General features: G+C 59.1%; 1 protein-coding gene across 1 annotated transcript; it reads right to left on the bottom strand.

Annotated features, from left to right (window-relative positions):
- Window positions 1-4,233: 4,233 nt before the first annotated feature.
- LOC138103242 (M-phase inducer phosphatase 2-like) lies at window positions 4,234-8,714 on the bottom strand. Its single transcript, XM_069001414.1, has 14 exons — window positions 8,599-8,714; window positions 8,237-8,364; window positions 7,809-7,860; window positions 7,570-7,611; window positions 7,217-7,253; window positions 6,979-7,077; window positions 6,419-6,904; window positions 6,037-6,210; window positions 5,820-5,915; window positions 5,409-5,471; window positions 5,206-5,304; window positions 4,755-4,888; window positions 4,555-4,666; window positions 4,234-4,368 (listed from the first exon to the last, which is right to left on the bottom strand). The coding sequence occupies exons 1-14, from the start codon at window positions 8,712-8,714 to the stop codon at window positions 4,234-4,236; spliced, it is 1,773 nt and encodes a 590-aa protein (XP_068857515.1).
- Between the last annotated feature and the right edge of the window lie 1,915 nt (window positions 8,715-10,629).

Consider the following 10,629-nt stretch of genomic DNA (forward strand, 5'->3'; position numbering starts at 1 on the left):
GCAAATTTGGAAATATATCCTCTGAGAGAAGGCAGGTTACAACCATCTCTCCCCCCACCAGGTTTAGGAAAAAAAGAATTTTCCTCGAAGGAAAGTGAAAGAGATAAAAACCATTTCTTTAACAAACACACAGGAAAAGAATAATAATACTAAATAATAAAACCTCTCGCTCTGCTGAGAGAAACCTGGGAAAATTTCAGAGTCCATCCGTAGATCTCTCTCCTCTCTTTCCCTCGGAGCTGGGACGGGGTGGCCTCCCTCCTCCAGGGCCTCCACCTCAGTGAAAAAAGTCCCAATGTGTTCTGATGTTGAAACAGTACAAAAAAGAAGAAGGAAAAAAACCCCCAAAGTCCCAGGAAAACAGAGGTTCAACTCTCTGTTTCTCTCCAGAGAAAAAGGAGCTGAAAAACTGGCTGGAAAGCAAGCTGCTTCTTCCTGCTCCCCCTGCTGCTGTTAGAGGCAAGAGAGGTTTATCTGTGTCCTTGAAAACATGAAAACAAAGTGCAAACTGCTTTGGAAAAGTGCACTTTTCTCTCCCCCCTCTCAGGCTCAGTTTAAAGGCATAGAAAGGCACCAATTTAATTTCTGGGCATAGAACAGCGATATGGGATACAACATTATAAAGTCACCCCAAGACAGTCCTGCTTTTAGAATCGTCCTCAATTGTCCCAGTGATAATGTCACAGTCCACTGGCAGGGTTCCTCTACAGATCCTTTGGTTCTGTTGGCGTGCGTCTACCTTCACTCAACAGTTCTGACTGCTGTCTCTGCTGTTATTAGCACCTGAAAGGCACCTTCTCACTGTGGTATTAATGGTTGTTCATTTCAAGATTTCAAAGGTTATATGAATTAGTGACCACAGGGGTATCAGTCAAAAGTCCTCTTATTTTATTCTCGTAATTCTTGTACCTATCCATAGGTACCATCTAATTTCTTAATAGGCAAATAGGGGTGTTATAATGTATACAGCTCAAGGATTCCTCTTTAATCAAAGAATTGTTAACAGATAATTCTTTATGCCCTTCCGAGAAAATAGGATATCAATGGATTTGTATTGGGCAACTTTTATTAGTTCTTTTAATCATATTGAGTATCATGTCTAATTTACCCTGATTCTTTGATCCTGCCCACACAATTTGGTTTATCCAATTTTCATCCCTTTTAATTGGAACAATTTAACTACCATTTCCCTTCTTTTTAGCAACGCCCCAATTCCTAACTGTACTTACAAGCCCCTCCCGAGGAAATGACATTCTACTCCTGGTATTAGTAATATACCTCCCATTCCTGTTCTATAACCTCCCTTTAAAATCACTTGTTTAATACTAATCACTCAAAAGCCTTCCCCTTTCTATACTTCCCTGAAAACCTCCAGATCTTGACTCCTCTGAGGGCAATCCCTCCTTAGATATCCCCTCCTTTTACAATCAAAACATACAGGACTGTGACTTTGGTATTTTGTCCTTACTTCACCCTGTTTGTTATTATTTCTGAATGTCTCCTGTTGACACCTCCTATCCTGTCGAGGGGTTCCACTTCTCATAGGTCGATTCCCTTCTCTCACAGCTGCTGCCATAACTTTGGCTTTTGTCTTTATTTTCTCCTTCTCCCTTCCAACATGGACCTTCTGAGCCTCCCTCAATAGTTCATTTCATTCTCGTTCCTGCCAGTCCTCAAGCTTTTGTAACTTCCTCCTGATATCCGGCCAGGCATGTGTGACAAAGTTGACCTTTAACAGGGCCTGGCCAGCCAGTGTCTCTGGATCTATGCTGGAGTATTGCCTCATTTTTCTCCTGAGCCTTCCCAACCATTCTGTGGGGGTTTCCTCTTTCCCTTGCTGTTCACCAAAAACCTTATTAGCATTCTGATTTCACGGGGTTGCCTCCTTTATTCTCCTAATTATCAAAGCCATATAGTCCTCCATATTCCGTCTTCCCTCTCCGTTGTTGTGATTCCAGGGAGGACGTCGGATTGACATTTTCTCCTCCCCATTTTGTTGCCCATTTTGGTGTTCCCTGTCCCAGATTCTCATACCTGCCACCCTGACAAGGCATGAACTTTTTGGGTGGGGTAAAAGTCTGCTCGTTTATTTAAAAAGAAAAGCCAGGAGCGGAGATTCGAGATAAGCCCGAGTCCCACTCGGCAACCCAGAAAAAGACAACAGTGCTATGCACAGAGCGTTCCTTCAGACTCAGGTTCCTCAGGAAGACCCCCAGGGGCTGAGCCCCGGGGCGGTTTTATAGTCCCTCTGATGTTCTGATTGGTGGAGCTGGAATCCTCCCTCCGATGGCTCATTGCTAGGGTCCTCATTGGTGGTCTGCTCCGTCAGTCTCTGGGGCGTCGAGTGATTGGTTTGCCCCCTAACCAATAATTCTTCAAGATGTTTACCTCATAGATCATTAAGTCATCTTAAGAACATTCCAGAACGTTCCCCTCTTCTCTATAGACCCATCACTCTTCCCCATTGGTGTCACCATCTAGCGATCACATAGCAGCATTACACCCGCACAGTCGCAATAATAATCAACTTATTAACTGCACATAACAAGTAAATATTAACTTCTTTTTAGCCAAAAGAAAAAAAACTTTTAACCATTTATTACAGGAGCGCATGGAAAAGCCCTCCTGGGGCATCCTGGAGTGACTTCAGCTCATCAGGAATACAGGGAAGTGTGGAGATACAGCTGGAAAGCAGAAGTGAGAGCACTGCTAACCTCATGTCAGAAGTAGACGCGCTAACGCTGCTGGGCCGCAAACCGTGGCAGGCAGTACGGCCTGTAATGAAACAGTCAGCATAAAAGGCATGCTTGGTATGTACCTGTGATAGTCAGTGCTAGCTTCTGTTCTGCAATGTTATTAAACACATAGATATGGTTGTTATAGGGATTGCTGCTTATATAACTGCTGAAAAGGTATAAATACTCAGCTCTGTATCAATAAAATCGGCTCATTGCATCCAAGCAATCTGCCCCGTCTCTTTCATCGCCGAGCGTCACACGACAGGGAAGTGGAGGAGAGGATGGGTGCCCCAAGGGTGACTGAAGCACTTGGCACTGGGAGGCCACTTGCCCGGGAGAGAATGGGGGACCCTGGTTTTAAGGACACCCACCCCTTCAAGGTGCCACATCCCTCGGCCTCCCAGCGAGCCCTGTCCCCAAAAAGGAATTGTGCCAGCCCTGGGGGTGCTGCAAAGGCCAGAAGAGCCCTCTACAAAGAGAGATAACACGGCTTTGGGGCTCCCAGGCAGGGGGATGAGGTGTTAAAGGCCAGAGGCTCCTGATGAGCCCAGCCCCACTCAAGAGGGCTGTCATTACTGCGGGGGTCCCGTGGAGAGGGGGTGTAATCACTATAGGAGGGTCTCAGAATTTGGGGGGTTGATTGTCCTGAGTGTCCTGATGAGCCCTGACCCCCAAAACGGGGCTGCCACAGTTCTGCAAGTCCTACTGAGCCCGGCTGTGCTCAGCAACGGCTGTGCCAGCCCTGGGGGTGCTGCAAAGTTCAGGAGTCCCCCTAAGAAAAGACAGGATCCTGGCTGTGGGGGTCCCAGGGAGAGGGGTGCCATGTCACCACCCCAAGTGTCCCACGGGTCCTGCCTGCAAGCCCAGCATGCTCAGGAAAGAGGGTCCCGTGGAGGTCCGGGGCCATGCTGCTGCCAGCCCAGCACGCAGGAACAGCAGCCACGGGGCCAACGCTTGCCCACGTGTCCCTGGGGAAGTCACCACGCCCCACAAGGAAGCCAGCACCTCAGCCCTGTCCCCTGCCAGCAGCTGCCCCTGTCCCCAGACCCCTGGCAGAGCCCTCCAGCCCGGCCTGGCCATCCCACCAGCCCCGCATCGGGGGCTCCCACCCCTGCAGCAGCCTGGTGCGGGCAGCGAGAGCTCAGGACACGCCTTTGTTCTCCTGCAATCGGACTTTATTAACAGAGACTGCAGCGAACAATCCTAACAACAGACAAACTCAGAAATATTGATAACAACGAACACAAAACTATTCCTAACGGGAAACAAACACCAAAATATTTAGAACAACAAACAAAAAAATATTTGCAACAACGAACAAACACAAAAATATTTGCAACGAACAAACTCAAAACCACTCTGAACAAAAACTACCACCCCAAAGCCATCGCAGCAAACCCGAGCGAGCAGGCGAGGCGCATCCGCAGCCAAGGGAAGCCTTCCTCCGTTCCCAGCTCCAGCGCTGCCCCGACGGGGCTGAGAGACCCCCGGGCGCTCACAGGTCCCGCCCGCGGCTGAAGAGCGCCCGCCGGCCGCGCTCGCGGAGCCGCCTCTGCCCGCGGAACTTGCGCAGCTCCTCCTTGAACGCGGAGTGCAGCATGGGCCGATAGTCCCGGGGCTCGCAGTGGCTCTGCAAGCCACGGACGGCTCCGTCAGCCCCCGCAGCACAGCAGCCGCCGGCCCTGCAGATCCCCGCCCGTGGCGGCGAGGATGCTCAGAGCCACAGCTGCCCCTCGCCACCGCCGTGTGCCCCCGCCACTTCTTCCCTCTCGGCGCCGACCGCCTGCCACCGAGGGGACACGGGGACGGCACTCACCGGGAACTGGAGGAAGAACTCCCGGTAGCCGCCCTTCAGCACGTACAGCTCGGGGTAGTGCAGCTGGGGGTACTCGTGGCAGCGGCGATCCCTCTCCCGCAGGAACTTGCACCTGTGCCACGGACAAAACGCGCGGCATCACCCCCGTGCCGGGATCCGCGGCTGGCAGAGCCCAGCGGGCTCCCCGGGCCATCACTCACATTTTGGGCCCTCGCTCAACAGAGAACTCGCAGTGGAAGATGACGATCACCCTCCTGCTGGAGTCCAGGGGCATGATGGGCTGCTCCAGCAGCGATTCCTCCACGTCCCGCTGCAGCGGCAGGTTGACAGCGCCCTGGCGAGGCAGAGAAGGCGCCTTTTCCCCCTCCGTGTCCCATTGCATTTTGTGCAGCGACTCAAGGACGCTGCCCCCAAGCCTCCCCCAGCAGCACCGTCACCCGCGGTCCTGGGACACCGTCACCCTCCTCCTTGCAGCTGCGAACCAGCCCTTCAGGGGGTGGCTCGGCACTGCCCAGGGGCTGCTCCACCCCACCGGGCGGCTCAGTGCCCTCCGGGGGGGCTGCTCGAGCCCTCGCCGTGGGCTCAGCACCTCCGAGGGTGCTTCGGACCCCGCCCTTCCTCCCGGCCCCAGGGCCACGAGGGGCTTCTGACCTTGACGTGGCCCCCCTCGTACTCGTAGGGATAGCGGCAGTCCACGACGAGGCTGCTCTCGATGCTGCTGCTGAAGTGCCCCGCCAGCACCGCCGCCAGCTGCGGGGGGAGCGCGTCACCAAAGGGGGGGACAGCCGGGGGACAGGGCGAGAGCAGGCAGGCAGCCCCTCGGGGGGGCCGGGGAGGGGCTGCAGCCCCCTTACCGTCTCAGGGGAGATGTACTTCAGGCCCGGCTCCTTACCCTCCACCGTCGGCAGGAGGTGAGGCTGCAACAGACAGGCTCTGGGCTCAGCCCCATTCCAAGGACACCTCCCAGGCCTGCAACCTGTCGCCCCAGCCCACAAGCCCCCGAGTGGCCAGCTGTGCCCCCGCGGGAGGGCAAGGGCCACATAGACGGGGCTGTGCCACACGGCTGGAGCAGAGGAGCGGCCATGGGGCTCTTCATGCACCGCAGCGATGCTGCAGGCTGGCAAGTCACGGCCCCAAGGCCCCGTGGCCCCAGGCATGGGCCACCAGTTCGCTTTGGGCTCTCACAGCGCTGCGGGGCTCCAGCCATGCTCCCCGTTCCGAATGATGGGGGCACCCCCACACCTGCCCCATCTTCGTGGCCCTACCTTGGAGAAGTCGCCGATGAGCTCCTGGTCATCGTTGGCCAGCAGGTTCGCGAGCTCCTCATGCCGGGCGGAGCGGGAAGGCTCCAGCCACGCTCCCTGCCAAGGCACCAGCCAGAGACACCCCCAGATGTCAGCAGCGGCTCTGCCAGAGCCGGGCCGGGGCCCAGGCCCGCCAGGGACACGCTGGCTCTCAGCCCACACCTTCCCCAGCACCCACCGGCTCCAGCGACGCCTCCTGGCCAGGGCTGCCGGCCACCCTCCTCTGCCGCTTGGCCTCCACAGGGCTGTCGCTGTCCGAGGGCTGTCCCCGCTTCAGGACGGGCCTGGCGACACTGCCCGGCTCCGAGGGCGAGCGGGACAGCTGCCGGCACTGGCTGCGCTTCCCCGGACGCTGTGGGGAGAGCCCGCGCTGCTGGCTGGCGCTCTGGCAAGCCCCAGCACCAGCAGGGCAGCGGCCGAGGCTCCCGCTCCCCGTGACCAAGACAAGCCCACAGTCTCTGGGCTGCTGCTGCTCACCAAGCAGCGGCCCCAGACGCCCCAGTGGAGACCCCAAGAGGGGATTGTGGGGCTCTGTCCACTTCCCAAAGGCTCCCACGTACCAGCTTTGCCTCCTCCTTGCTCATCACCGGCGTGCTCACCACGTTCTCCTTCTCCTGGGGCACGGTGGCATCGCTCTGCCAGGGCAGCAGCTGGGGAGACTTGGGGCACAGGCAGAGGAGATCGTGAAATGGGCACAAGTCCTGCCAGCTGCTTCCCAGCCGCAGGCAGGCACGGATCCCATAGGCGAGCTCCATCCACCACCTGCCGGTGCCTTCCAGCTTTGGAGACGCACGGGCTGTCCCCGTGACCCCCCGGCCCGGCCATCTCCCACCTCCGCAGCTCTCCAGGCCACGCGGGCAGCTCGGAGCGGCAGCTCCCACGCGTGCAGCCCCGGCATCACCCATCGCTGCTGCCCTCCCGAGCCCTCCAGCCTCTCTCACCAGCAGCTCTGATGCGGCCCAGGGGCTCTCGGCAAGGGACTCCCTCCTGGCGGCCCCATGGCTCCGCTGGCCCGGCCTCGGCAGCTTCTTGGCCACAAAGCCCTCCTGCAGCGGGGGGGACACGGCGTCAGCACCCCTCTGTCCCCTCCCTGCCCCCCAGCTCTCGCTGCCCCCCTCACCTCATCCTCGGGCTCCCTGCGGCGCCGCCGCGCTCTGTCCCTGCGCTCCTGCAGCTGCGAGATGTCCTTCAGGACGCGGCTGCCGTCCCGCTGCCACGCCTGTGGGACAGCCAGCGGTGAGAGGTGCGCACCAGCCCTGCCCCCTCTCCTGCCTCCATCCTCCTCGTCCCGGCTCGCCCAGGGACTCGGCAGGATCCTGCCTCGCTCTGCTCAGCCCTGCGCAGCCTCCAGCACTCACCGGCAACGCGTGCATCCTCTGCCGAAGGAGCTTCCTGCTGCAAGAGCCGGCAGAGGACAGGGTCAAATGACAGCAGGTGGCCTGGGCCGCTGAGTCCCACTCCTCTGCCATTGTCACCTCTGTCCCCCAGACCCTCAGGGTGGGGTGAGACGCCTCCCCGCCCCCGGGGCTGTCACAGCTCCCCCAAGGGACCTGGGCAAAACCACCTCCAGGCACTGAGGAAATGGCCTGAGCGGGACCCCAGCAGGGGGAACGGGGACAGCCTGGCTTTTGGCTGTGGGACAGGGACAGCCTGGGCACGGGGACAGCCCGGCATTCATGTCCTGCGGCAGGGACAGAGCCCCTGCACTTACTCTTTGAGCGCTCTCGCGAACGCCGGCATCGTTCTCTGGGAGCTGTGGGGAGAGCAGAGATGGGGTCAGTGGCGGTGGCATCCACGTCGCCGCCCAAGCAGGCCAGCTTGCCACCGCCCAGGCACAGCCTGGGGCTCACAGCTGGCTGCACAGCCGCCAGCGAGGCTGAGAGCGGGCCCTGCTGCGCGGGGGAGGGACAGGGGGTGTCCCCGGGAGGACACGGGCATGGGGCCGCTCACTCTTCCTGCGCGGCCGCGGGCTTCTGCTGCGTGGGGAAGTCCGGCTCCAGTCCTGCGGGAACAAGGCACTGGGCTAGTAGCCCCGCTGCGGGGATCGGCCTCCTGCCCCCAGCCCGGGGCCCCGGGCACTTCGGGGCCGGGCACGGAGTCCCCCAGCAGGCGGGTGCCAACGGCCCTGCGAGCACCGCTGCCCATGGAATGTCGCGTGTCCCCCGGAGCAGGCTGTCACCGCAGCGCTTCCCGGCTGCGCCCCGGCCAGCGCAGCTCTAGGCTCCCGCCCATCCCTCCCCACCAGCTGCCCCGCCTCGAGCCCCTCGCCAGCCCCTCGGCCAAGCCCTCCCGCCACAGCCCTGTCCCCTTAGGCTAACACCCTCTGCAGGAGCCCAGGCCCGGGCAGCGCCCGGGGACGGAGCAGCCGCATCCCTCACCTGCATCCGGGGGCTGGCAAGAGAGCGAGTGGCGGCCACAGTCCGAGGCCAGCGGCTGCGGGGACGGCGTGTGCCACAGCCGCGGCAGGGGCAGCCCCCCGTGGCCCCGCTTCGGGGTGTCCCGGTGCCTGCGGGCGGTCAGGACGGGGCAGTGTCAGCGGCCCGCTTGGGCCTCGCCCCTTGTGGCCCTGCCGGGCCGGGGGCAGGAGCTGCAGCAGGGGATCCCCAAAGCGTGCCAGCCCCCTTTGGCACGGCCCCGCCGCCGAGCCCCGCGCGGAGCAGCCGTGTCCCGTCGGGGCAGTCCCGCGTGCGGCGGGCGGCCAAAGCCCCTCCCAGCCGCTGGCCCTCGGCCACCCCCTCACCTGGCGGGGCCCGCCGGGTCAGCCTTGTCCAGCGGCGTGAGCGGGGCCGTGCCCGGCGAGGGCAGCGGGGAGATGGCCGCCAGCCCGGGCAGCCCGCGGCCGCCGCACAGTGACATGGCCCGGGCAGGGAGCGAGCGAGCGAGCGACGATCGAGCTGCGGCAAGAGAGCGGCGCCAGGGGACAGGGGACAGGTGGCAAGAGATGGTAAGGAGTGGGAGGGGAAGAGAGCTAAGAGGTGAGAGGTGCTAAGAAGGGCCCAGAGGCGATAAGATGCGCTAAGTGGCGAAGAGAGGGGACGAGAGGTGCCAGGTGAGCCCCGGGCCGCTCCTGCTGCCAGGAACAGCACGAACAACAACAGCGGCGCCCGCAGCCAATGGCAAAGCGCAGCCGGCACGAGGCGACGGCGGCAGCCAATGAGAGGTGGCGCTGGGCGCGAGGGGACGGCGGCGGCCAATGAGAGCTGCGGAGGGCGCGTGGGGGCGGAGCCTGAGCCGAAGGGGCGGTTGATGGTCGAAAGGGGCGTGGCCAACGAGGAAAGGGGCGTGGCTAACGAGGAAAGGGGTGTGGCCAACGAGGAAAGGGGCGTGGCCAACGAGGAAAGGGGCGTGGCCAGCCCGGTCCCCGCGCCTGGCCTGGCCGGACCTTGGCACTGCAGGGGACACTCGGTCACCCCTGATGGCCCTCGAGTGTCACCTGCAGGGTAATAAAGTTATGACCTAACTGTTATTAAAAAGAAACAACTCTTGAATGTCCTCAACAATTGGTAATTTATTGAAGAAGAGGAAATGCAGAAATTATTACAGAAATGAAAAGATTTAAAATTAAATTATTTTAAAATCCCGGGCACAGAGATAAATGACCTTTGAGCCGTTCCGGCTATGAGCCCTAGGCCAGCAATCCAGCAGCTCTCTGTTGGCTTTAGCCATTCCAAAGGCAGGAATATTTATTCGGGTCTCTAGGGTGAGACTTGGACCGAGAGTCACAGCGCCGGCTCCCGCCTGCGCCCAGTCCAAGGAGAAAGGACACTCCCCCCGGAGGAGTTCCATTTTTCGAAGCTTTGTTCCCTCCCAGATCCGCCCACACTCCCGCCCACAGTGCAGCCCAGGAGGCTTCACTTGATTGGGGCCGGTGGTCGATGAGGTGATGCTCTGTATGCAATGGCTCGGGCTTACTCGGGGTCACTCCTTGGGGTGATGGCGCTGGTTCGAGTGGTGGGAAAAGTCCCTCCTTTGCATTCATGGTGTCCGTGCTGTGGGGTTACCGTCCCTCAGAGGGGGTCTAAAAATAGTCTGGGAGTTGTTAATATCAACACTTAACTGCTGCAGCTCCTGGAAGGGAGACACTTACAACAAGGTTCTTAACTTTTCCATGAAACATTCCAACATTAACTAATTTAATAACAAGCGGTTGATAGAAACATCCCACTTAGATCTATCACTGATAACCTTTGATAGAATTATTGTAACTGTTACTTGAAGGATGTGTAAGAGACAGTCCGAAGATCCCTCATCTGCCTAATGATCATCGCCAAGGACGGAGACTGAACACAGGAGTCCTGGCCTGGCTGAGGTGGGGTGTCTGCCAAGTGTTGCCTGCAGGTGTGCCCACTGGGAACTGGTACGCATTCCTGAGGAAAATTAGTGCAGGTCACAATGGACTGCGCCGTTCTTGCTGCCCAGGCGGGAAGGACCGCGCTGAAGCGAAAAGGAATGACCTGTCCTGTACACCTGTCCTGTACGCCTGTCCTGTACCTGTTTCCCAAAGCAATTGGCCCCATAACAACGGCTGTAGATTTCCCAACCTCTTGGCCAGTTGCCCCTCGCTTCTGAAAAGGACTATAAAGAGACTTTCTGAAATAACTGAGCCCGAGATCTCCCCATGGAAAAAAGACGAATCTATTGGCGGAAGACTACGAGGACTTCGTCTCATGGTTTGGTAGCTATTGCCCCCTCTTTTCCCCCCGTCTCTACTTTGTTTCTCTCTCTCTCTCTCTTTCTCTCTCCTCTATTGCATTACTGTGTTGTGGGCACT

This window comes from Aphelocoma coerulescens, assembly GCF_041296385.1.
Source record: "Aphelocoma coerulescens isolate FSJ_1873_10779 chromosome Z unlocalized genomic scaffold, UR_Acoe_1.0 ChrZ, whole genome shotgun sequence".
In the NCBI taxonomy this organism is placed as follows: domain Eukaryota; kingdom Metazoa; phylum Chordata; class Aves; order Passeriformes; family Corvidae; genus Aphelocoma; species Aphelocoma coerulescens.

Bases quoted from the DNA above. Each gene is read 5' to 3' on its own strand.
- LOC138103242 (XM_069001414.1), bottom strand. From the start codon at position 8,714: ATGTCACTGTGCGGCGGCCGCGGGCTGCCCGGGCTGGCGGCCATCTCC. The intron at 7,254-7,569 runs GTAAGTGCAGGG...CGGCTCTTGCAG, and splicing joins TTCGCGAGAGCGCTCAAAGA to CAGGAAGCTCCTTCGGCAGA. The intron at 7,078-7,216 runs GTGAGTGCTGGA...GCTGTCCCACAG, and splicing joins AGAGGATGCACGCGTTGCCG to GCGTGGCAGCGGGACGGCAG.